Below are 27,082 nucleotides of genomic sequence, written 5' to 3'. Positions count from 1 at the left end.
TATGCCCCAGGTAACACCCAAACGTGTTATGCCCCAGATAACACTGTCCTCTGGTCCTTCCCTACAACAGATTCAACTTACTAACCACAGCACACTCAACACTCTGTGAAAGCTCTTCTATCTCTTCCCATGCCATGCTTTCCATTTTCCTTTTCCTTTTATTCTCTCTTCTCCATCCATGAAGATGATGATTATGACTAAGAGTTGCAGAGAGAGTATTTAATATCTGCAAAGTGTTTTCTCACTCGATTCTTCTAACAGTCTTATGGGATAGGTAGAATCATTAAACCCAGCCTACAGATAAGGAAACTGAAACTCAGAGAAGTGAAATATCTTGTGCAAACATTGACAGGCAATAAACAGCAGAGCTGAGATGTGAATCCAAGATTCCTGATGGGAAGGAGCTAAGCCATTCAAACACTGCATCTGAACTATCAATTTTGAGGTTTCAGGAATTTAGATTAAAGCAGTTTGAGTTTGATGTGTATGTCAGTTACCTACTGCCACTGTAATGCTGTGTAACAAACAACCACAAAGCCTCGGTGATCTAGAAGAATAAACATTCATTAGCTCCCAGGTCTGCGTGGTCTGTGTGTTCCGGACTGGGCTGATCTTGGCTGGGCTCACGCCTGTGCCTGTGATCAGTTGTATTTTGGATTATCAGCTCAGCTGATTTACTTCCACTTACCCACAGGTATAGCAGTTGGCTTGTTGTTGGCTGATCCAGGATGGCCTCGAATTACATGGCTGGGTCTCAGCTCTGGTCCATGTCTTTCTTCTTCCAGGGGGGTGGGGCAGATATGTTTTCTGGTGATGGCAGAGAAAGTGGAAACCTACGAGTGCTTTTTCAACTCTCTGCTTGCTTCACATTTGCTTATAGTCCTTTGGCCAAAGTAAGTCACCCATCTAGTCCAGATTCTAGGTGAATCTTTCTTGAGTAGAATTGGAAAAGGGGATGGCAAAGGGCATGGGTGTAGAGAGGGGTGAAGAGTAGGGACCAGCAATGCAGTCAGCCTACCATTTGGAGATGAACTAGAAGGCAATGGTTTTCAACTTCGGTGACTGCCCATGGCACTTAGAGTAAAAACCTAAGCTCCTCCCCATGACTACCAGGCCCTCCATTAGCTGGCCCCTGACAACTTCTTCAAACTGAACTCTGACTGCTCTCTCCATCTCTCCATGCTCTAGCCACAGGAGCCATCTTAGTACCTCCAACAGGCTCAACTTCCCTGTCTCAGGACTTGGCACATGCTGTTTCCTTCACCCGGAACACTTCCTCACCCCTACTCTTCACCTTTTGTTTGGCTGCCTCCTCATCCTTTAGAAGTAGGATTCAATGTCACCTCCTCAGAGGAACCTCCCTGGACCCCCTGACCCAAAGTTTTGTCTCTATCTCAACTTCCTATTTGGACTCCTACTTAACCCTCATCACCTTTTGCAGTAATATTCTTTATTTGTTTGCCTGTCTTCTCCACTGGAATGTAAGGTCCAGAAAGAGAGGAACCATATCCCTCATGTTCACCACTCCATCCCTGCACCCAGCACAGCACTTGACACATGGTGGATACTCAATTCACATATGAATGAATGAATGAATGAATGAATGAATGAATGAATGAATGGGGATCTGGGATAGAGTGTTTTCTTGCAGATAAACTAAAAATAGAGCTCTCTGGACTTGGAATTCTTGGTCTGGAATCCTCAGAGACATCCCATGACCTTAGAATTTCTAGATGGTTGGCTTATTGATAAGAGCAACATCGCAGAATGTTCTTCCTCTTGCTTGGTGGGGCGCGGGTGGTAGGAGCAGGGCAGGATCAGGGAAGCCATCCCAAAGCCTTGGGAGAGCCATGGACTCTGATGGGGGAGAAGTAAGCATCATAGACCACTAGAGATGGATTCAGGGAATTGGGGCTCTAGTCCTGCTCTGCTGCTGTCCTACCATGTATCCTTGGGCAAATTCCCTGGAATCTGTGTGCCTCAGTTTCCTCGTCTGTGAAGGAGATAATGATCTCCAGCTTGCAGGATTGGTGTGTGGGTGAAATGTACATGGCATGAGCACATGTCTTGGAGGACCCAGTGCAGGGTCAGTTCAATAAAGATGGGCTCCCCATTCTTTCCTCTTTCTCAAACAGGGGGCAGGTGCTTCTCTTCCTTCCCACACCCCTCTGGAGTGACCCTGGGCCCATTCCTAGCAGTGCAGGGTTGCCAGACACTCTCATTTGAGACCAGGGGTCTGCATCTAATGTCGAGAGTTGAAATCATTTCTGAACAAGGGTAGGGTGCTACTCAGCATCGTCCCTAAGCCAACGGCCAGACTGGAAGCCGGTGCGGACATAGGCAAACTGGCAAACAAGGCCCTCAACGTCGCTTGACTCATCACATATTCAACAAGCTTGTGGGGGAAAGAGTTCAGCGTATTGAGCACTTGCTGCGGCCTGACCCTCTGCCAGACACTTTCACACACATTTCCTAATGGTGGTCTCACAGTAATCATGGTATTAACCATTTTACAGATCAAGAAACTGAGACTCAGGGACGTGAAGTGTCCTTCGTCAGTGTCTGACTTTTATACAAATGAGCTACTGACAATGTGGGTAAAAGTCCAATATTATAAGGGACAAAGGAGGGGAACCTTCTTTGTTACAAAGAATTTACAGTGGAATTCCTACTTATGCATCGTCTTTGATGATGGGGCTCCTATACTTGGTGCATGTTCTTTCATTTTGTTCTTTTCCTTCACAAATAAATATGATTGGCCAGCTTATATCAATAAGTGTCCAATTCAACCTAAAAATTGAGGAATGTCTGCTCCCTGTTCTCTCTCTTGGTTCTTAACAGTGTTACATTTACGAGAGCTAAATTTCTTAGTACTAATATCAATGTTATCACTTTTCTATTTTCCACTCATTTTTATAGAACAATGAAGGGAAAATGAAATCAAATAGCTAACACTCATTAAGTGCCATACGGTTTGGTGCAGTGCTCATAAAAAATGTGTGGTGCGTTCACAGTCGTGTATGCTGTATAATCAAGTACTTTCCTGAAAAGAGAGAAATTCTGTTTTGATGAGGCATGGATGAGAACCCAATTCTCCACTTAGGAATTTACATGTCTGATGCTTAAAGGAATTTTCCACAGACAGGGTTCTGTTTCCCTACATTGTGAACCTTGTTTCTCCCCCTCCACCCACTCCCTTCCAGAACTAGGCTCTGTGGGACACTCTGACAGCACTGTGCCTTCTCCAGCCCTGCACCTTCAGGAGACAAGGATGGAAGAGTGTCACCGTGGGTTGTAGGAGTGCTCTGGAAGCCATTTCCACAATGGGGCAGCAAGCGATAACCTAACCAGACACATCACTGACTGTGAACAGCATAAATATTCCACTAGATCCAAACTAAATGGATCCTTTTACTTAGCCCAGATCTCCAAAACACCCATGACCATTTCCATACCACTGGACATGAAGAAAACTAGGAGGGAGTGGAAGTATTATTGAAAGATCTTCCTCGGGCAAATGAATTATTGATTGATTGATTCATTCATTCATTTATATGAAGTCCCATCACTAGGGTCCCACCCAGAGCCTTAGAAGAAATGCATTCAAGTGAGCCTACGTAGCTGAAGCCTCAGGAACTTCATGGTAATCCGCCTGAGCTGTCACAGCTCATCTGAAGTCATCTGACTACCCTGACATCTGTATGCCACTGGCAATGGGCATCACAGAGCAGGGGTGGTGGCAAGCACGGGAACGCTAATAGAAGTAAGTGATGATGATGACATGGTGCAGGGGTCAGCAAACGATGGCCGACAGGCAAAGTCAGGCCCACTGCCTGTGTTTGCTAATAAAGTTTTATTGGAACACAGCTGCCCTCACTCATTTACATATGGTCTGTGGCGGGTTTTGCGCTGCAAGGGCAGACTGGAGTAGTAGTTGCCTGGCTCACGAAGCTGAAAATATTTACGATCTGGCCTTGTATAGAAAAAGTTTGGGGAATATTACGAAGGTCTCGAGAAGAGGAAAAATGAGAGGCAAGAAAAAGCTAGTACTAGATCCATACTATTGGGATTTGACTCTGGTTCCATCATTTCCTGACTATGTGCCTTTGAGCAACTCAACTTTTCTGACCTCAACTACCTCACCTGTTTGTTCACGGGGGTATGAGTTCTTCTATCATCAGTTTGCTGTGAGGATTACACGAAATGCTCTGCGTGAAGTGCTGGCACAGTGCCTGACATGAAGCCAGGGCTCGAGACATGTCACAGGCCATCATTACCTGCAGCCACAAAGATAATGGTTTTTTGGTTAAAGTATTGTTGGCTGAGGTAGAAAGATTTTGTGTGTGCCGTGAAACCCTGTGGTTCGATGCTAGTGCTTTGTCCCTGGGACATTCTCATTGTAATCCATGGTGATGCAGCTGGAATAGCCCAGCAGTTTTGATGTGATTGAGGACCTCCCCATTGCCTCTCCAGTGACTCACAGCTCCATATCACAACCAAAGTCTCAAACCTTTTCCTCTTTGTCAGGACACTCACCGTTTTCCCACAGTCAAGTGTGTTCTCTCACTCGGTCACTCATTCACTTGTGTCTGCTTAGAATGTCTGGATTTTCTCAGGAGACATCAGCTGTGGGGACCCCGTTGCTAGGCAGTTGCCACCTCATCTCTCCTTTCTTTTCTCATCCCAGGTCACTCTTCATCTTCTAGTGCATAACATGGGATGGGGTTAGCAGAAGAAACCTTTTCAGAAATAAATCTGAAATCAGTGAAAATACTTGTGGCTGCAAATCAGAGAAAATCCAACTAAACTTGGCTAAAAGATTAAGGACATTTATTCATTCATTAGCTCTCATAACCCTAAATCTAGAAGTAGGGTGGTTCCAGAGTTGGGGACTCGGGTAGGGAGGGAGGGAGAGAGGGAGAGAGGGAGGGAGAGAGGGAGAGAGGGAGGGAGAGAGGGAGAGAGGGAGGGAGAGAGGGAGAGAGGGAGGGAGAGAGGGAGGAAGCGTGATGGGGAGGCCACAACAGTGTCTGTCGACCTCCCCACCCAACATGGCTCTTGTACCAACAGGTGGCCGTTGAGCATGTCCCTCTCAGCCAGACCTGAATTAGACATAGCTGCTTTTTATCACGAAACTTCCCTGTCCCCAAGGCCAGCATGATGTGTGCGGTAGACCGGAGGAAAATAACTCCTCCATTATTGCTGTCCAAAGCTCAGTGTTCGTGGTGAGCCTGTTCTACCGTGAAGTCAACAAAATGCCCCGGTCCCAGGTCTTGTTCTCTGCAGATCACCTGGGCTCGGGGCTGGGCTGCCCTTGGTTTTGATTTTTGTGCATGTGTGAGCCTTGGTGTCCCGTGTCTATTCCAATGTGGCTAATTGCATGTTGCCTATTTAAAATCTCCCCCCACTGTTTCAATTAGATACGAAGTTCTTCATGTTCTGCTTGGCAAATCAGGTTGCAAAGCACTTGGGGTCCTTCCCTCTGGAGGGAAGGTGGGCATCCTTAACTCTGCATGAAGTGTGGCAGGTTGAATAAATCATTTGAGGAACACTGTCATACTCTCGCTGATGATTGGGAAACCAAGGAAATATTTTATGTGACACGAGCCTGGACTCTTGCTGTCCTCTCTCAACTGTTCTCCCAGCTTTCCCTCATGCCCCCTAGCCTTAACTTTTATTCTCTACCCAACACCCAGAGTGATCCTGCTAAGATGCATTTCAGACCATGTCACTTCCATACTCAGAGCCTTCCAAGAGCTAATCAATTACTTCTAGTAAAAGTCTGAGTCCTTACACTGATCTACGCGGCCCTGAATTAGGGTTCTGCAGACCCTGGCCTTCCAGCCAAACCCGGCTACCCGCTGCCTGTTGCAAATAAAGTTTTGGAACCTCCGCGCCCTTTGTTGACATGATGTCTTTGGCTGCTTTCTTGAGCAGTTGAGCAGTTGCAGTGGAGACCTCGGCAGATATCTTGGCTCTTTACAGAAAAAGCTTGCTGACCCCTGCTCTAGATAATCCCTCTCTTCCCCACTGCCACTGTCACCTGTCAGACCCCCTCTCCTCCCACTCTCTTCTTTGCTCACTTTGCTCCCTCCACACTCAGCCCTTCGCTGGCACTGGCTGGTCCCCCAGTGGGAATATTCTCCCCCTCAGTATTTTTTTTGCTCTACTCTATCCCTAGAGCCTAGAATCATCTTGTACATTGTGTCTGCTCAAGAAATGTTTATCAAATGGATACACATAACATTAAAGGCTCGGAATTCTGCTGCCTCACAGAAGACCCAAACAATGTTGGCTGATTCAGGCCAGTAGGGTGGCTCGCAGTACCGTCAGGGCCCCTTGGCTCCTCCAGCTTTCCTCTCTGCCACCTGTGGTGGATGGCTTTCTTTTCCCCTTGGTGTCCTTATGGGTACACAATGTTCACTCCTCCTCTGGCCTCCCTTTCATGTTCTGAGCTGCTAAAAGAAAGAAGTGACGGCGAAGAGGAGGTGACACTCACATCAAGAAAGCAAATCTTTCCCAGAAATGCCTCACAGACTTCTGCTTACATCCCTTAGGCCACAACCAAGCCCCACGGCCACGCTCAGCTGCTGGAAAGGTTAGGAAATGGGGTCTTCTGGGGGGCGCCTGGGTGGCACAGTCATTAAGCGTCTGCCTTCAGCTCAGGGCGTGATCCCGGCGTTCTGGGATCAAGCCCCACATCAGGCTCCTCCGCTGGGAGCCTGCTTCTTCCTCTCCCACTCCCCCACTTGTGTTCCCTCTCTCGCTGGCTGTCTCTCTGTCAAATAAATAAATAAAATCTTTTAAAAAAAAGTAAATAAAATCTTTAAAAAAAAAGGGGGGGGGGCCCTGGGTGGCACAGAGGTTAAGCGTCTGCCGTCTGCTCAGGGCGTGATCCCGGCGTTCTGGGATCGAGCCCCACATCAGGCTCCTCTGCTATGAGCCTGCTTCTTCCTCTCCCACTCCCCCTGCTTGTGTTCCCTCTCTCACTGGCTGTCTCCATCTCTGTAGAATAAATAAATAAAATCTTAAAAAAAAAAAAGGAAATGGGGTCTTCTAGCAAGACATGTGACTCTCTTGAAGAAAATCAAAGTTTTTTTTTTTTAAGATTTTTTATTTATCTGAGAGAAAGAAAGAATGCACACATGAGCAGGGGGATCAGGGGGAGCGGGAGAGGGAGAAGCAGCCTCCCCACTGAGCAGGGAGCCGGATGCAGAGCTCGATCCCAGGACCCTGAGATCATGACCTGAACTGAAGGCAGCTGCTTAACTGACTGAACCACCCAGGCGCCCAGAAATCAAAGTTCTAATGGTAGGAGAAAGGAGAGGTGAATATGGGAGAGGTGACTTACAGCATCTGTCCTAGCTGGCCTTTGATTTTTTTTTTTCCCCTCAGCTGGGAGAAGTATAGAGGGTGAAACTTGGCAGAACTTCCAAGACTTTGGCAAAGTGCCAAGGGCTGATTTTTACTAGAGGTCAGTCCCAATGTTCTCTATCATTTGGCTTCATAGCTCCCTGCACATCCCTTGACATCCATCCCGCTCCTCACAAGGTTGAGCTCATTGCCCACCACTGCTTCTCCATCATTAGCCCTGCGTGCAGCAAATCGCAGATGCTCTGCAACTATTTCTCTGTGAATTAATAAGATAAAAGGGAAATGAACTATGGAGAGTGTATGCACACACACACACTTAGGTACATACACATGGGTGTCTAAAGGCCTATATTCCATTTACTGCAGGCTTCCTCTATACCATCATATACATTCAATTCTGGCAACAATCCTGGAAAACCAATACTAGCATCTCCATCCCATGGTGAGGATTACGGAAGTCTCCCTTCCCAGGCTCAGTGACTTGAAGGAACGCTCACCGCAGCACACAGCTAATACATGGTAGAGGCAAGACTTGACCCCTCGCTTGCCGATTATACAGCCTCTGTGCTCCTGCTCACACTCCTTCACTGAGTCATTCAACAAACATGTACTTAGGCTTCCAGGGTGCTGAGTACTGGTGCAACACTCATGTTTCCTGTGTCGGGAAAATATTTTTCAAATCAAAAGATGTTAATTTTGGCCAGTGAAGGGTAGTACAAAGAGATTAAAATAGATATGACCTTTTTTTTTTTTAATTTGTGTGTTTCCTCTGAAAGTTTCTAGGTAAAGAACTCACCCCAGGGCCTCCAGTGTCACGTAGCTGGCTTATTTTAAATTTCTCAACCAGTTTCATTCACGTGCATCTTATTTGTTTAATGAGATTATAAATTACCTGAGATTAAGGATTAAGGAATATGTCATATTCGTTATTGAGTTTCGATCTTAGGCTTGCCTACAGTTAGGACAATGATGGCCACACTGGGTTCAACAGATTCCTGTGGGATCAAACAGAATTAGTATAAGGCAAGGTTTGGGGCTGCAAGCAAGAGAAACCTGCCCTGGGGGATGTATGCAGGAGAGGGATTCATTGGTGGGATATTGGGAGGGGACAGCTCGCAAAACCAGCTTCACAGCCCAGGCGGGAAGGAAGAAAGGTTGGAAAAAATATAGCCAAGGTCATGGCTTCTTAGGCTGATGACACGGGCACCACCACAACTGGACGCTCCATCTACCCTTGCTAGACTCCTGTGCCAGCAACCCCAACATCTCAATGGCTTAAATGACAAAGTTTCATTTCTCATCCCCATTGCATGTCTACGGTGGTGGGCAGGGTGACTCTGCAAGCATCAGAGTCATTCAGGGTCCCAAGCCAGTGGAGGCCTTGTGCTTCCATGATCGCAGAATCTGGAAAAGAGAAGGATAAGTGCAGCCCATCAATTTAACCAGCTCTTAAAACTTCTTTTTGGTGTGGTGTGTGCTGCTTCCCCTCACATTTCCCTGACCGAAGCAAGGCATATGACCATGCCCAATTTTGGGGGCAGGGGGGTAGGAGAGGGGGGTGGGAAATGCAATTCTGTGAAGTGCCCATAAATAAGAATTTCTATATTTATGATCAGCTTTGCTGACTTCACAAGCTCCAATGCCACTGCCACCACGAATGCTTGCTCACCAGCTCTGTGTTTCGTGTGACTCTTAAAATTCAAAATCCTGGGGCGCCTGGCTGGCTCCGTGAGTATCGCATGTGGGGTTGTAAATTTGAGTCCCATGTTGGGTGTAGAGGTCACTTAAAAAAAAGTTCAAAATCCTGGTGGACGCAACCCTCCAGCCATGTTTAGGTCATGTCCAGCGCTCCATCAAGGGGGCACAGGAGGGAGGTCACATGCTAGTCAGTCAGAGGCCAAAACCATGACAGAATTCTTCCCTATCTTTTTCGGTTGGAATCTATATTGTTGATCCATTAAGCATGCTTCTCTCATGGTGATATGTTCCAAAAGGGATTCTCAGATTTGGGCTAAACTCTTAAGTTCTTCAAGGAGACAGTGCTAGGTTCTCAAAATATATTTGTTTTTTTAGGGCACCTGAGTGGCTCAGGTCATGATCTCAGCATCCTGGGATTGAGCCCTGCATGGGGCTCCCTGATCAGTGGAGAGCCTGCTTCTCCCTCTCCCTCTGCCTGCCGAGCCCCCTCCTGTGTGCACGATCTCTCTTTGAAAAATAAATAAATAAAATCTTTAATATATATGTGTGTGTTTGTGTGTGTGTGTGTGTGTGTGTGTGTATATATTTTAAAAATATATATCCCATTCCCAGTAATCACACCCTTGGGTGTGGGTTGGGTTTATTGACTCACATATAACAGAACATAGCAAAAGTGATGGCACATCAATTCTGATGCTAGGTTATAAAAAAACTGTGGCTTCCGTCTTGTCTTCTCTTGTGGCTGCCTTCTCTTTTCCTTTGGCTCAGAGGGAAACCAGCTGTTATTTTGTGAGCTACCCATGTGACAAGCAGCTGACGTCTCCAGCCAATAATTAGTGAGCACCTGTGGCCACCAACAGCCAAGTGAGTGATCTTGAAAGTGGGTCCTTCCTAAATGAGGCTTGAGATGACTGCAGCGTGTGGGACCCTGAGCCGAGGACCTGCCTTAGCTGGACCTGGATTCCTGACCCACAGAAACTGTGAGGTAATCAGTGTTTGTTGCTTTAAACCACGGATCTTTGGGGTAATTCTTTATCAGCAATAGATATCTAGAACATTCTTCTCATTCAGTAAATATCTAATAGCATTATATGAAGCTCTTGGGACATATTGTGAGCACGGCAGACCTGACTTCTGCCCTTATGGGGTTTAAGTTAATTTAAACATGTTTCTGTGCTGTGGGAAGAGGCAGAGCTTTTAATATGCAAGAGTTCATCCTGAGTCTCTACTGAGAGGGAGAATGGGTCTGTAACTTTTCAACTCTTTTTTTTCCTCTGCATTTCATAGGGCAAATGTTTTATGGAACACACATTGGAAAATTCTCTATTAGCTAAATGAGTAAATGAATTAAAGTTGTAATTTCAAAGGATTAAGCTCCCCTGCAAAAATTTCAGAGTATGCCCCCTTTGTTCATTATAGACTTAATAGCTATTCTTCTTTCCCTGGACCCCATGCACGCTTTGCTAATTTGCTTAGCAAACGTTGACTGATTATCTGCTAAGTTGTAAGGCGCCACAAGCACCAAATTGTTGCTTGGGTGATGGGGTTGCTGTATTTCTAATGAAGTATTTTTGGAAATACGCTAATTGTTTCATTTTGTGAGTAATGGTTTCAGCCACAATATTTGGGCAAAGAGCAAAGGAGAGGAAGAATGGGATTGGCTGATGTTAAAATCAAAGGTCTACTGAAAACACTAATGTGTATTGAAGCAAGGCATTGTCCTCAAGGAGAGGAGACATAATCGTTATTGAAACAGTGCCTGAAACACTTCATCGGACTGTGTTTAAAATGTTTAAAGAACTCTCGGAATAAATAAAGCCCTGAAAAGGTCTTTCAAATTGAAATGAATTCTTGGCATGCTTTTCCCTCAACTACCACTGCTCTCCCCATATAGCCCGCCTCAGAGAAGGCCAGAGAAATAGGGCTTTTGTCTTAACTGTCTAACATGTACCAAGCGTTTCATATTTGGGATGGAAAGCAGGAGGGGGAAAGGGTAGCTCATTTAGGAAACAGACTGAAATGGCAATCCTGTTTTGTCTTTGGTGCCTGTCCCTGAGGAATGCACGTGACCTTTCCAGATTTAATAAAGTAATAAATGGCCCTGGACCAACCTCTCAGCAAACAATGTCGCATTTCTACTCCTGGAAGGTATTTAGGGTCTGCCTTAGAAATAAGGCAGTGCGGGTGTTGGCAAAGGTGCAGAGAAACGAGATGAATTGAGGACTTCAAAGTACAATGTGAAGATACAAGATAAAATATCAGATAATGTTTGTCCTCTAGAAAGTAGGACAGACTTTTCTCCCTTAGCAAACTTAAACAGAAGAATTGACTAATTTAACTATAAGAAGATAAAAATCTTATGCTAGATGGATAAACAAACAGACAAGTAAATAAATAAATTTAAAGGGGAAAATGTCAAGCCGTGGAGAATTACCTGCAATACAGAGAAACTGTTATATTTTTATTTTATAAGTTCTTAAAAATTACTAAGAAAAAGATGAACATCTCAGGACACCACCCCCCCCAAAAGTAAATGATGTAAACAGGATATTCTCACAAGCAAAAATATAAAAGACAAATATGTGAAAAGATTCAGTTTCTGGGCTGATCAAATAAATGTTAGGCACTGTACTGAGAGGTAATAGTATAAGGTAGATCGTGACCCGAATCTCTGGATTCGGGCTCCCCGGGTTGCTGCTCCCTAGCTGTGTGACCTTGGGCAAGCTGCTGAAACTCCCTTTGCTCAGTTTCCTCATCTGCAAAACGAAGGTTATAGGGTAATTACAAGGGCGAGGCAAGTTGATGTATGTCATATTTTTGGAATAGCACCTTGCACGTTAGAAATGACATATAAATGTTAGTTATTATTTCTCTTATTCAGTTGATAAATATAGAAATGATACTAGCAGTGGTTTCAGTGGTGTGGAGATACACTCATACACTGCTGGTGGGCTTAAAGTGGTACAGTCTTCTCCCAGGGCAAGTTAGCATCCTGCATCAGTCTCTTAGAATGCTGCATTGCCTTGGACCAAATTGCACTGTAGGAATTTTTCCCAAGGAAATAAGTCAAATATACTTAAAAAAATAGCTGTCAAGATTTTTTTTTCAGAACTGTGTACAATTATACAATATTGGAAAAAACCTAAATGTCGAAAAATAATAGATTCATTGAACAAACTATTGGACATCCATTCAGTAGAATTCTATGTAGTCATCAGATGATGTAAGGAAACGCCGCTATAAAGGATAATTTGGGGGACAACTGAAATACAAATTGTATGTTAGATAATGTTAATACATCAGTGCTATTTCTTATCATTCTTAGCAAAATGATTTGCTTTGTGGGAGAATGTAGTATATATACTGTGGGATGCGTGCTGAAATGTCACGGTCTTTGCAGCTTACTTTCTTTTTTTTTTATTTTAATGTTTTTTTATTATATTACGTTAGTCACCATACAGTACATCCCTGGTTTCTGATGTAAAGTTCGATGATTCATTAGTTGCGTGTAACACCCAGTGCACCATGCAACACGTGCCCTCCTTACTACCCATCACCAATCTATCCCATTCCCCCACCCCCCCCTGAAGCCCTCAGTTTGTTTCTCAGAGTCCATAGTCTCTCATGCTTCATTCCCCCTTCTGATTACCCCCCCTTTCTTTATCCCTTTCTTCCCCTACCGATCTTCCTAGTTCTTATGTTCCATAGATGAGAGAAACCATATGATAATTGTCTTTCTCTGCTTGACTTATTTCACTTAGCATTATCTCCTCCAGTGCCGTCCATGTTGCAGCAAATGTTGAGAATTCGTTCTTTCTGATAGCTGAGTAATATTCCATCGTATATATGGACCACAACTTCTTAATCCAGTCATCTGTTGAAGGGCATCTCGGTTCCTTCCACGCTTTAGCTATTGTGGACAATGCTGCTATGAACATTGGGGTGCATATGGCCCTTCTCTTCACTACGTCTGTATCTTTGGGGTAAATACCCAGTAGTGCAATGGCTGGGTCATAGGGTAGCTCTATTTATAACTTTTTAAGGGACCTCCACACTGTTTTCCAGAGTGGTGCAGCTTACTTTCAAATAGTTCAGGAAGAAAGGAACATTATATCATATACACACATGCATGTTTGCACAGACACACACACACACCCCCTTCACAGAGAGAGAAAGAGAGAGAGAAAGCAAATGTTAGCAATAGTGAATCTGAGTGAAGGGCGGATGGGGGTGATATCAACTTTTCTGTTTAGAAAATTTCAAAATAGAAAGGTGGGAAAATGTAAAAAACATTTAAGGACAGGGAAAAGAAAAAGTAGTTTACAAATCAATATATACGATATCATCATCATCATCATCATTAGCTAAAAGATTAGGATTACATGACAGTAGCTGGTATTTATTGCATGGAGCCTTTTTATGTGTCAGGTGCTGTGCTAAGTATTTACATGCATTGTTTCATGTAGCTAAAACTCTGTGAAGTTAGGAGGCGCTATGATTTTCCCCACATAAAAAATTAATAGAAACTCAGAAGTTAAAAACTTATCTAGAAACCACACAGCCAACCACTGGTAAACGTGGATCTTTATGACCTCAAGTCTACACTCTTAGCTACTGCTCTTTAGCACAGAGAAAAGAGCAGAAGGCTCTTGCAGCTGCTGACAATGATATCAATAGCTAATAATTTTTGATCAGGGCTGTTTCAAAGAAACAGAGCAAAGAGAAAGGCTAGTTCTATAGGGCAGGACAGGACGAGTGTGGTAGCTCTTACCAAGTGGTAACATTTGAGATGGGCTTTGAAGGATACATAGGAGTCCAATGAGGGGAAAAAAAGAGGGGTATTCAATACAGAGAGAACAGCATGAATGAAGACACACAGCGTATTTAAGAAACTATTATTAATTTGTAGAGAGCGTGGAGGCAGGTAACCAGGGTAGATGGCAGTGAATGAGACTGGACAGCCCCAACAGCAGGTGATGAATTATTTTACCAGGTAAGGACTGTGGGAATGAAGAGGGGACAGAATCAAAGCTTCCACTTCTCCATGTTTGTAGCATTATGTTGGGTCACTCCATCATAGATACATGTCTTGAAATAATCTTCTTATCTTCCTGAACTTGTCCTTTGCTTGGTTCTGCTCATATCCATACCTGCCCTTCTCCTGACCTGCTTTGTCTCCTTTGTATCACAGGAACTACCTTTCCCAGACTCCCTCACCCGCCAGCTTCTTGCTGGGTTTGGCTAATGGAAGGCACTGGCAGAAGATGGGGAGTGGGGGACCATGAAGAGCCTGGAATTTTTCAATCCTTCTCTGTCCAGCTCCGCCTGGCTTCTGAGTTCTGGTAACACCGTCTTCTCCCTGTCCCTCCAGCCCTAGGCTTGGTAGCACCTTCTTGCTGGTGCTGCTTTCCTAGTGGACTCCTTCCTGTCCCATGTAGCTCCTCAGCTCTGCCATTTCTTCTGTAACTGATTCTTTGTATTAGATTTCCTCAGACGGAAGCACCTAGAGTGGTGTCTGTTTCCTGGCTGGATCCCCCACCTGGAGCAGAAGTTCCTAGTGGACAGGGACTGTACTTCTCCATTTTTAGATTTTTTTTTCTTTAAATTTGAGAGGGGGAGAGAGAGAGTGGGGGCGAGGCGGGGCAGAGGGAGAGGGAGAAGCAGACTCTCCACTGAGCAGGGGCCTGACTTGGGGCTTGATCCCAGGACCTCAAGATCATGACTGGAGCCAAATGCAGGTGCCCAACCGACTAAGCTACCCAGGCACCCCTCTCCATTTTTAGAATTCCAAGAAGGGGGGCAACAGGGTGGCTCAGTTGTTAAGCGTCTGCCTTTGGCTCAAATCATGATTCCAGAGTCCTGAGATCGAGGCCCACATCGAGCTCCCTGCTCAGTCGGAAGCCTGCTTCTCCTTCTCCTACTCCCCCTGCTGTGTTCCCTCTCTCACTCTCTGTCAAATAAATAAATAAAATCTTTAAAAAAAATTCGAAGAAGAGGGATATAGCAATCACTCAAGAAAGATTTGATTGATTCCTAGCCTTGGATCCCAATGATAATCTTCATTAACTCCCTTGTGTGGAATTTGAAAGGAGAAAGAGACACAAGGAAGGGAAAGGAACTCTAGTTCCGTCTTCCTGGTACTTTGCTTGGGTTATGGTGCAGTTTCTACCTATCCACCAACCCATGCATTCATTCATTCAACAACCATGTACTGAGTGCCTAGTAAATGCTGGGCACTTTTTTTAGATGATGAGGATATAGCAGTGATCCTTTCTTTTGGAGCTTATATTTTAGTAGAGGACTTTGGTGCAGCAACAAGCCACTGCCCATTTTCCCTAAAGTCACCACCCAGAGATCTCCATCAGATAATGTGGTTAGGAGATGAAGCGTTTCACATGGAAAATAACAACCGTAGTATCACTTGGGGGACTAGGCACTGTTCTAATGATCTCATTTAATCCTCACAGGCAAACACCGAGGCAGGTGGTATTATGATACCCAATTAAAGATGAAAAACTGAGGCACGGAGAGGCTGAGGGATTTGCTCAACGTTACATAGCTAGGAGGTAGGGGAGCCAGCTTTGAATCTAAGTGGCCTTGCTACTCAGGCACAGTAGATGTGTGGGCAGCACGTGATGAAGCACCCAGCATGTGTGAATCCAGCCAAACGAGGCTGGTTCACCTTACAGCTGTTGGGTTAGTTGCTATGCTTGCTGTCTGGTTTCTAGAATGCTAAAGGACAAAGGATTACGTTACTACTTTGATTAACTGGTAGGCTTCAGAATACTAGGCAGAAAACAATTTAATTTTCTTTTGACAGTAGCTTTCTGGACTCTGGCAAAAATGATAGGTATTTCGATATATGTATTATATTGAAGTTCAGAAGTACAGAGAAGGGAGTTAAAAATCATGAGAAAAAAAGGAGAAAAAGAAGGAAAAAAGGGATAGAACGAGAATAAACAAAACTCCTTAAAAAAGAAAAACCCACCAGAAATCCAACAAACTAGTTACAGCTATTATTTCCATCCTTTCAGGCAAATTTACATACTTATATACATATTTAGCTCTACATAAAGCTTTTTACAATTAAATGGGATCATATTACATATGCAATTCCAAAACTTATTTTCAAAAATTTCTTCACTCACCAATATGATGTAGAAATAAAGATCACCACCATTATTCTTTGCAACTGCCTAGTATTCCCTTGCATGAGTTACTATAATACTTTTCATCACACCTAATTGAAAGACATTTAGATTGTTTCCCAATGTATTATGTAAAAACAGTACCAAGAGCATCCTGTATACTTTTGAAAAATTCATAAGAATCACCTTGGGTAATCAGAAGATACATTTTCTGGGAAATCACAAGGAATGCACCTTGACATTTTGCTGTATATTGGCGAACTGCCCTCCCAAAAGATTGCCTCAATTTATGCCGCACCATGACACACATTCATCGTGACTGAATTTATAAATCTTTGCTAATCTGATAGGCAAAATAATGCCAGGAATTTAATTTCGGGAGGGGGGGGTTGTTTATTTTTTAATCTTTAGTATACATTTATTGTCTATCTGAATTTCTTAGAAGATAACATATATAAGACTTCTGGTTTCAAGGAAGAGACTTATTTATACGCACAGCAGTCCATCCCGGCATTATTTATACTGGTTAGAAAACAGAAACAACCAGATGAGGATCCAGTACACCAATTAATATAAACTTACGTGTTGGAATATTTTGTAGCCACACAAAAAAGAGTATTTTGGATAAATATAGCATGTGGAAATGATTATACTATAAAGTTTGAGGAAATTGTTTGAGGAAAGAAATCAAAATGCAAAATAATTTACAGAATAATTCTAACTGTTAAAATATAAGTTTAGAAGAAAAAAGATGGAAAAAATTGAGACTAGAAGGAAATACAAGAAATTGTTCATGTGGATGATCTCTATAAGGAGGGATTTTGAATTATTTAAATTTTCTTCATCATAAATTTTTGCAGACACTGAATTTTCTAGTACAGGGGCTAATTTTTAACATATAGTTGATGTGTTCACTATTCCTAGTGTTTAGAGGTCATTCGCCCACTGATGCATCACATTATCATTAAGGACTTATTTTAGTGAACTAAATGGACATATGTTTTGGTTTATGCATAATACTAAGGAATACCCCATGAGTACTGGCACTGCGCTAGGGGCCAGATCCTGGCTTTCAAGGAGTGTGCCCCCTGGAAGGTGGGAGAAGACCTATGCAAAACATCTACAGCATAAGACAGAAGGGCATGTCTGCTGAGATACAGGAAAACCTTCCAGGGGAGGTACTATTTCAGCCCATCCTGGAAGGAGAAGTTGGATTTTATATGTGACAGTTGTCATTCTCCCCAATGACTCTATAAGAAATAGGTATTTGTTGTAGAGGATAGGAAAATGTATACGATGACAACAGATATTTACAGGGTGATTATCACATGTGGAATGCTGTGTTCAATATTTAGATGGAAAAATCTTACTTAACCCCCAGCAACCTTTTAAAGGTGGCTGTGATTATTTTGTACATTTCAAAGGCAAAGAAAGGAAGAATAAAAGATTAAATGAGTGAACACTGGGTACATGATTGGAGAATTGGCGGAAGCAGTCCTGGAATGCAAGTTGACCTGGTGCTACAGAAGAAAATAAATCAGTGCTAAGCTCATTTTTCAGTCTGCCCCCCCCCCCCCTGCACAAGGCTTTTCCTGGTCCTCTGCACCACTGGGTGCTTTTCTACTCAAGCATTATCAGCACATAGGTGGTAACTGAAAGCATGTGATTGGATGAGATCACCAGGGAAACATGCAAAGGAGAAGAAAAAGGGCCCTGGGAACAAATCCAAGCAACAGAGATGGAGATGCCTTCCCAGGTCTGGGCTGGGTGGAAAGCAGGCCCCACAGGGGAAATTTCTCACTGGTAACAATTTTGGAGCTGAACCTTAGAGGATGAGAAGTTTGCCATTTGGAGTCTATGGAGACAAGTGTCTGGAGCAAAGGGAACAGCATCTGCAAAAGCATATAGGATACAGGGATAACACGGTAACCTGGAAAAACAGCAAGTGATTTTAGTATGGCTAAAGCATAGAGTGTGTGTGTGTCTACGTGAGTGTGAATATATGTTCCGGAGGTTAGCGTGATGATACGTAATCTAGAGAGGAAGGCACGCTTCAGGTCATTAAAGACCACGTGTCAGTTGACTTTCCAGAGAATCAGATATGTATACCCTATTGGTTCTGATTCTCTGGAAAAACAGAGAAAACAAATATAGAGAGATTTATTATGAGGAATTGGCTCATGTGAATTATAGAAGCTGAGAAGTCCCACAGTCTGACGTTTGTGAGCTAGAGACCCAGGAAAGCTGGTGGTATTCAGTCCAAGTCCAAAGACCTGAGAACCAGGGGAGCCAATGGTGTAAATCCCTGGCCAGGGGCTGAAGAAGATGAAGTATGTCCCAGCTCAATCAGTGAGGTGGGGAAGAAACCAATGAATTCCTCCTCCTCCTCCCTTTTCTTCTATTTGGATTGGATGATGCCCAGCCACACTGGGGAGGGCGATCCATGTCCCTGAGTCCACAGATTCAAATTCTGATCTCATCTGAAAAGACCCTCAGAGACATATCCAGAAATGTTTAAAGTGGGCACCTGTGGCCCACTGAAGTTGACACATAAAATTAATCATCACAATCCTTTATTAAAAGATTTGGAATTTTATGGAAAGAGAGTCTGGGAATAGAGTGGAGAGATCCCTGAAGGCCAGCTAATCAGTATAAACTTTATTTATCTGGAAGGCGATGAGGAGCCTTTGAATTTTTTTCAAGAAAGGAATGATAAGATCAGAACTGGGCTTTTTAAGATCCTGAACTGGATGGTTTGGAGAAGGAAGAGGCAGGAGAGAAGGAGAACAGTTGGTGGAATATTATAATAGTCAAAGTGAGAGGTGATGAGCATAAGTACTCACTTGTACTAGGATGGTAGCTACAGAGGGTGGTGGTTTATTGGGGGTGAAGGGATGGGTGGATTTGGGATGACAGATAAGAGAAACATCAGACAATCTGTGGAGTTATCTGGGAAGGTCCATTGTTGAACATTCAAACCAACAGTTCAAAAGCACATCCTTCCTTCAGCTACCCAATGATAGCAAATTATTTACTGAGTGCCTACTCTGTGACATGTCTGTGCACGGTGAACCTCTAGTCCAGTGTGCTATCTAGACACATTATCGTACTGTAGCAGCCTAGTATTACAACAGCCCAGAAATCAATAGCTTCAGAAGGGGGGTGGGTAAATCACCCCGGTAAGTACTGGGGGATCTGGGCTACCTTTCTGTAGGAGGGGACTTCTAAGCTGAAATTTCCTAACCTCAGGGAGAGACTTTGTGTGGGAGCTGGGAACCCCCTGGTGAAAAATGTATGTTTTTTTTTCCCTGGTGGGTGGAGACAAACAAGACAGTGCCATTTGACACAAATGCAGCTAAGTCATGCACATGTTATATCTCTCTTTAGTCAAAAAAGAAAACTCTCCTCCATGCCAAATTTACCCTTTTAAGGCCTAGCTGTCTGGAACTAGGGGCACCAAGATGGCAAAGTGGGACCTTCCAGCAGCACCACCCAGGCCTTTGAAGGATGGGTGCAGGGTAGGTCTTCTGGCTGTTGAAAAGAACCTAGTTAATGTGCCCTGGTGGCAGGTGGCTAATGTCCTGAGATTTCAGCCTTCCAGTGGTGTCCAGCTCCCTGGCCTCTGGGCTCACTGGCCTGGTTTCTAACTTTCCCTTCACGCTTAAGAAAACTAGGGCTGAAAGAGGACCGCCTTAATTGGTTTGGGGACCCGAAGGTGGGGGAAGGGGGAAGGGAGAAAAAACATGCTCTTCGTATTAAAGAAAAAAGGAAAGTGAAATCCGAAACTCAGGGACAGGAAACGACCCCAGACCGACACTTGGTGAGCCATTGGCGGATAGCACACCTGGGTGGGTGGGTGGTCACCTGCTCAACCTACCACCCTCCCATTCTGGTACCAAAGCCAAGAGCCTGAGGGGCAGGGAAGCAGCAGGGAGACAGTAGCCGCGTCTTTACGTTGCTACAGGCCCCCCAATCCCCAGGCCGCTGCCCCCCACTTCCTGCAGTCCTGGTCACCGCCGGGGGCGTGTGTAAGGGGCGGGGCTACGTGGAGCTGAGGAATTAAAAAAAAGAAAAGCGAGGTAATTAGCATCCTCTGATCCCATTGGCTCTCCGCCGGCCCTGCTTTACATAAGCCCGCCCCGCTGGCTGCCCGAGGTTTGCGGGATTCGGCTGGGTTTGCAGCCGCCGCGGTAGCTGCTGCGCTTCAGTGCGGGGCGGGCGCCTAGCGAACCCCGGGCCGGGAGCCCGGAGCCAGCTGCCGGCTGCCGGCAGAGCTGCTGCGGCGGCGGCATCTGAGTCCATTTCCGTCCTACGAACACTGAGACCGGAGGCCGGCGGCTTCTGCGCCCAGCAGGGCCCAGGGAGGAGCGGGTCAGACACTTTTTATTTTATTTTGGAAGAAAGGGGCGAGTCCCGGCGTGAGCTTCCCACCCGGCCTGGCTCGCTCCTCAGTGCTCCCCAGCTCCGGTCCGGGCTCTGGAAGATGACTTCGGGGTCCGCCCAGTGTCTACCAGCGGCTGAGGCTCGGGGAGGCAGCCGAAAGTAGAAACACTTGGTAGTTGCGGCTGGTGGAAAAGTGAGCCGAGGCAGCGCGGACTCGGCTCTCCCCGCGCGCCGGCGCCCGCCGCTCTCGCTGCTCCTTCCCCTTGACTCCCCGGCGGCCGCAGCATGAAGTGGCGCAGCGATGGCCAGGAGAGGTAAGAAGCCTGTGGTGCGGACGCTGGAGGATCTGACGCTGGACTCGGGTTATGGTGGCGCGGCGGACTCGGTGCGCTCCTCCAACTTGTCCCTGTGCTGTTCCGACTCGCACCCGGCGTCCCCGTATGGCGGGAGCTGCTGGCCGCCTCTAGCTGACTCCATGCACAGCCGGCACAACAGCTTTGACACCGTCAACACTGCCCTGGTGGAAGACTCCGAGGGGCTGGACTGCGCCGGCCAGCACTGTTCGCGGCTGCTGCCGGACCTCGACGAGGTCCCCTGGACCCTCCAGGAGCTGGAGGCGCTGCTGCTGCGCTCGCGGGATCCCCGGGCAGGCCTGGCGGCCCCCGGCGGCCTGCCCAAAGACGCGCTGGCCAAGCTGTCGACGCTGGTGAGCCGGGCGCTGGTCCGCATCGCCAAGGAGGCGCAGCGCCTGAGCCTGCGCTTCGCTAAGTGCACGAAGTACGAGATCCAGAGCGCCATGGAGATAGTGCTGTCCTGGGGCCTGGCGGCGCACTGCACCGCGGCCGCGCTGGCCGCGCTGTCCCTCTACAACATGAGCAGTGCCGGCGGCGACCGCCTGGGCCGCGGCAAGTCTGCGCGCTGCGGCCTCACCTTCTCTGTGGGCCGCGTGTACCGCTGGATGGTGGACAGCCGCGTGGCGCTGCGCATCCACGAACACGCCGCCATCTATCTGACAGCCTGCATGGAGAGCCTCTTCCGGGACATCTATTCGCGGGTCGTGGCCTCCGGGCTGCCCCGGAGCTGCAGCGGCCCTGGCCCGGGCTCCAGCTCGGGCTCAGGCCCGGGCTCCGGCCCCGGCACGGCCACCGCGGCGGATAAGGAGCGGGAGGCACCCGGAGGGGGAGCGGCGAGCGGCGGCGCTTGCAGTGCAGCCAGCAGCGCCAGCGGGGGCAGCAGCTGTTGCGCCCCGCCGGCCGCCGCTGCCGCCGCCGCAGCCCCACCGGCCGCCGCTGCCGCCGCCAACCACCACCATCACCACCACCACGCACTCCACGAGGCGCCCAGGTTCACCGTGGAGACGCTGGAGCACACGGTCAACAACGACTCCGAGATCTGGGGGCTCCTGCAGCCCTACCAGCACCTCATCTGCGGGAAGAATGCCAGCGGTAAGTGGCCGCGCGGGTGCCGCCTCCTCCCACCCCACCTGGCCAACTCTGGTTGCAAGTTTGCCTCGCGCCCACCCTCCCGCGTCGTTCCGGCCACCCACCGCCGTCCCAAGCCTCTGAGGGGGCCACGGAGCTGGAGGCGGCCCGAAACTCGCCCGCTCACTCCCGCGCTCATAATCCTCGTACTTTACGCGGCTCCTAAGGTTCCCAAGTCCGGGAGCGCACTGTTCCGCCCCTACTATGTGGCGGGGCGGCGGCGGCTGCCCGCAGACTGTGGGAAGAACGCAAAACCGTTTGGGGACACAGGTTTTATCATTTGCCTTTAGTACATATTTCTGCCAGAGCCCTGTGTTTTGTTTCATTTCGTTTTTTGACCTTGAAGATGCCAAATTCTCGGGCGCACGAGTTTGGCTCCCTGGTGTTCCGGAGGAGGTACATTCCTCCTCCACCGCCCAGTTCGCGTACTTCCCGGCGCCCTCCGGGACAGTGTCCTGGCGCGGGTGCACGAGAGGCCCCGCGGCCGTCAAGGCAGAACGTTTGAGAGCTCGCTTGGCCTAGAAACTGGGGAGATGTGTGTGTGGTGAGAGGGTGGAGTGGGAAGACTTACAGGTCCCAAGTTTTCCCGGGGCAGTGTTTAAAGGCCAGAGCGCGCAGGGGGTGGGTGCTGCGCGATGGACACCCCCTCCCCCCATTTCCGAGCTCCCAGCTCTTGCTTCTCTCGGTTCCCGGTGGCAGGGAGCTGCAGCTGTCACCACTTTGCTGAAGGAGCGCCACTCGGGACCCGGGCAAGATGGGAGTGGGCGGGGTTCTGGAGGGGGCTGTCAGTTAAGGGAGTCGTTTCCAGCAGGTTCTGTCATCCTCTCCCACCCCCACCCCCCGTTTCGAAGGCGGGAGGGTGGGTTTAAACCTGTAGTTCTGGCGGCGGAGGGGGTGGGGGCCAGGGGCTCTTGTTTTCGAGAGCTCGAGCTGGCGGTCCTGCCTGTCTGCGAAAGCCTGAGCTAGACACTTCAAAGCTTCAGTTTTCCACAGGAAATGGTAGAAGCGTAACTGGAGACTCTAAAAGCGAAATAAAACTTTGCTACATATTCGGCGGTTTGGCCGGAGATTGCGTGGTCGGAGCTGAAATGCAGTCTTTCTGGGTAGATTTCATTCATGTTGCTGCCTGTCGGTTTCCCGGGGGCTGAAAGAAAGATGCAGCAGGCGCTGCCCGGCCTCTGGGGGTGCCAAGAGTGTGCAGGTGAAGTGTGCCTGTGAGTGTGCGCAGGAGAGAGCAGGCGCACGAGGCTCCAGCAAAAGCTCTCGGGAAACTGACCCTCCAGCTCTTGGTCCTTTCACCTGGTTTTGATCATCGTTGGGGGAGGAGAAGGAAGGAGCAAAGTGGGCGTGGTGGGGGAGGGGCGGGACCGAGACTTCCGCGTTCATCTGGAGACTCTTGAGGATCTCTTTGCCAGAGACCTTCCCCCTTTGCAGCCAGTCGAGGGCGCAGAGCCTCTGCGAGGCTCCCCATCCCCCATCCGCTATCCCCACCCCCACCCCAAACACACGTGAAATCCTGACCCAGGTGGAAACATCTAGGAGAAAGCGTGGGTCTTTGGATGGGCTTCTTCAGAAGGGGGGGGGGATTCACCTGAAAAACCCAGGAGCTTTGGACTGGACTGCTGTCTGTTCGGAGCCCTGCCCCCACAAAAAGCACAGAAGGGCTTAATTTTCTTCCCACCAGGTGCACCTCACCTCTCCTGTTCTTACCTCTCCCATTACAATCGACCTTTATTTCTTACTGGCTCCCAAACCCTTATCCCCCTGCTGGGACTGGACCCTGCTTTTACTAAGCTCTCGAAGGGGTTCCTTCCAAGGAAGCAGCATTCCCCTTAGGGGGTTACCAGTTTGGGAATCTGGGCGTCCCGCTCCACCTGTGCCTTTGCCATTCTCTGGAACTTAGGGCTTTGGTTGACTCTCCTTCTTGGGCCTCAGTCTCGTCTGTAAATCAAGGGCCTCTTGTAGCTCTGTCTGTATTAGTAGCCTTTAGGTTTTTTCAAATTGGTTTTTTTATGATCCTTAACACCTTTTAAAGACAGTTTTTGTGTTTATCCTTTTTGGAGTAAGTATACCTTAAGGAAGGAGAAGACCACAGAGTTGGTTTTGGGCAGGGTGAATGTGTGGCGGTCGGGGTTTGCTGCCATCCCAACGATTCCCACACCACAGAGCTTTAACTCCTGGGTTTCAGGGCCCTTCAGCCATCTCTTAGTATGAGATATGCTGTAATTTCATTGTGATCTCTCTCTCTCCTTTCCTTGAGCTTGTTTAAAATGGCATGTCATTTATACGGGAGAGTAAGGAATGAGCAATTAATTTCTTAGGCATCTGAAACATACATTAAACATCAAACCTATTAAACTATTTTGCATGGCAGTCTTTCTGATCTGCAAGCCTTATTAAGGAGCCGGTGCCTTACGTGATCGATTTTTTTCCCCTTTAACTCAGCAGTCTCACTTATTCATTTGTGAATTTGTTTATTCATCGATATTTAGCGAGCAGTTAGTAAATTTAAGGAGCGAGCAAGTACTGCGGTCCAGAGGTAATAACCGCTAACGTGCCTCCAACACTACTCTGTATGTTGACCCATTTGATCTTCAGCATTCTCCCTTGGAAAGCTACTACATTAGCCCCATTGTACGGAGGAGGAACTGAGGCACAGGGAACTGAAGTGTTTTGCTCTTTATTGGCAGGAGAATTCCCTGCCTTTAGGCCATCAGCTTGCCCTCCATTACCTACCCAGTTGAACAGAGACCCTTTACAGCCTGACATTCTGTCCCAATTCATACACTTTTTGTTCTTCTCGAACTGCACTGGGCTGTGCTAGATTTTACATTTTTATAGCCTCTGCCCAAGTCTAAGAGAGAGCCTGGTACACTGTTGGAGCTGTTGTGTAATATTATACAATGATGTCCAGAAAGAAGCTATTGATTTTTGAGTCTCTTGAATCATCTTTTCAAATCTTACTACCTTGGTTGCCCCTCTTCCTGCTATCTCTCCACCTGTCCACCCTTCTAATTTGCTGCTGCTAGGCTGCCACGCCCAAGGAATTATGAAACTAATCACATGGCACTCAGTTCAGAAAACAGAAGATAACTGGCTGAGAGCAAGGGCTCGGTGGCTCTCAAAAATAATATGACTGGGTTTAGGGCATGTACTTTGTGGGGACTGTGATATGTTCAGAGGGCCTTTTTCTTCTGTTGATTTTGAGCTGTTTCGAAGAGGTGGGATAAGAGCGAAGAGACACCAGTGAATGTTGGGTTTCTGTGGGGTTTTCGAATCTGGCCTGATTGGTTTTGCGAAAGCTAAATAAGGGGCAGGCAGAAGTGCTTTGGCAAGCCATTGGTGTGTGTTCGTCATTTTCCCTTGAACACTTCAGAGCTGGCCACTTCTCATCCCTGAAGACTTGGTCAAGAATGCTCTTTCCAACACTTCTGTGAGGCCTTCCTTGATGCAGCCCCTTCCCCACCCCTCATACCTGTGCCAGACACGGCCCTTTCCCCTCCCTTGGGACTCCTGACCCTGACCTTGCTTTAAGTGACTCCCCGTCACACCGTGGCACCTCCAGTGCAAGCTTAGTCGCATTCATCTTTGTCTCTCCTTTCATATCACTCAGTACAAAACCTAGCACGTAGCAGATGCCAGGTACGATTTGTCGAATGAATATAAGTGGCCCGTTAAATCTTTGGGATTTAAAATTCACCCACCAACATCTGTCATCAACCTCTCTAAAGGCCTCTGAAGTCAGACCTCCTGGATTTCAATTTCAAGACTGTCATGTTATAGCTGTGTGTTCTTAGACATGTTACCTAACCTCTCTGAGCCCAGTTTCTTCAGCTATAAAATAGGGGTAATAATTAGGATTAAGCAAGATTATGTGTATAAGGGTGTTACAGTCTGCTGCCAGACACACGGTTGGGGCCAAAATGGTGGTGGTAGTTGTGATAATCCAGGTATAAAGGTATCTCACATCTCTGTCTCATCCGGATTAACTCATCTCCACGTGTTCAGTATGGATAGAGCCAGCAGGGTACAGAATTTTACTTGGATCCCCCTTCCCGATATTCCCAAAGTCAGACAATTCAGGGGACTCATCTCAGGAATTGGCTCCATGGGCTCAGCCCCGACTGCTAAGGTCACAAAAAGATTGGGTCAAAGGAAAGTAGTTCATTTTAATTGCTGTATTTTTTATTACAGGCATCCTTAGTGAAGGGGCACTAGGGAACTTTCCAGGGTGATAGGGTTCAGAGGTACATGCATTTGTCAAAATGCGTTGATAGCATTGTAAACTTAAGATGTGTGCGTTTTGCTGTATTTTAAAATGTACCGCAGTGAAAAAAGACATTAAAACAAAGCCATAGGCATTCTTCAATGAAATGTAGTCTTAAATGCAGAAAGAGTGTGAAGGGAAGACTAGAAGAGGCAGTGTGGTGTGATGAAAGGGATAAGGACTTTACACTGGGAAAGATTTAGCCTCATATTTCAGCTCTACTGCTTTCCAGCAAATGACTTAATTTTGCTGAATTTGGTTTTCTCATCTGCGCAGTGAGGATTGCCAAAACAAAACAAAAAGGCATAGAAAAGGAAGAAAATCCAAATCTACCCCATACAGTGATTAAAGGATTAAAGCAGATCAAGTATGCGAAAACACCTGTCACATAGTAGGCACTCAATTATAATGGCTTCCTTCAAACACTGATTATTTAGGCTGGTGATTTTGAATAGTCCCTTTCATTCAGGGATCCTCAGTCACTTTGTAAACATTAATTAAGATGAGCCCTAGCCCCTGGCAGCACTGGCTTGGTGGGTAGGACGGTTTTCAGGTCTTTTTCTTCACTGTTGCCCCCTTAGATTCTGATCTGCGCTAAATGCTTACTCGGCAGTTTTCCGGTCCCCTAGCTGGCCATGCTGTTCCATGGTGTAGTGTTGCTGTGCTGGATAAAAATGTCACAGAAGAAACCTAGCTCCTGACAAAGAATAGGAAAACTATCTCAGGAGTCA

General features: G+C 46.8%; 1 protein-coding gene across 2 annotated transcripts in view; it reads left to right on the top strand.

The window, feature by feature from the left end:
- Nucleotides 1-20,385: 20,385 nt before the first annotated feature.
- ABTB3 (ankyrin repeat and BTB domain containing 3) overlaps nt 20,386-27,082 on the top strand; it is a 299,425-nt gene continuing 292,728 nt past the window's right edge. For both annotated transcript variants that reach the window (XM_087868780.1, XM_087868779.1), the window contains exon 1: nt 20,386-22,048. In XM_087868780.1, coding sequence (XP_087724906.1) covers nt 20,905-22,048 — 1,144 coding nt within the window. In that variant the 5' untranslated portion in view covers nt 20,386-20,904. The remainder of the gene's footprint in view (nt 22,049-27,082) is intronic.

Source organism: Ursus americanus, chromosome 17 (genome assembly GCF_024610735.1).
Source record: "Ursus americanus isolate L20-20 chromosome 17, mUrsAme1.1.p, whole genome shotgun sequence".
NCBI classification, from domain to species: domain Eukaryota; kingdom Metazoa; phylum Chordata; class Mammalia; order Carnivora; family Ursidae; genus Ursus; species Ursus americanus.
Note: the sequence above shows the minus strand (reverse complement) of the source record. Positions and strands in the feature narration are given on the sequence as shown.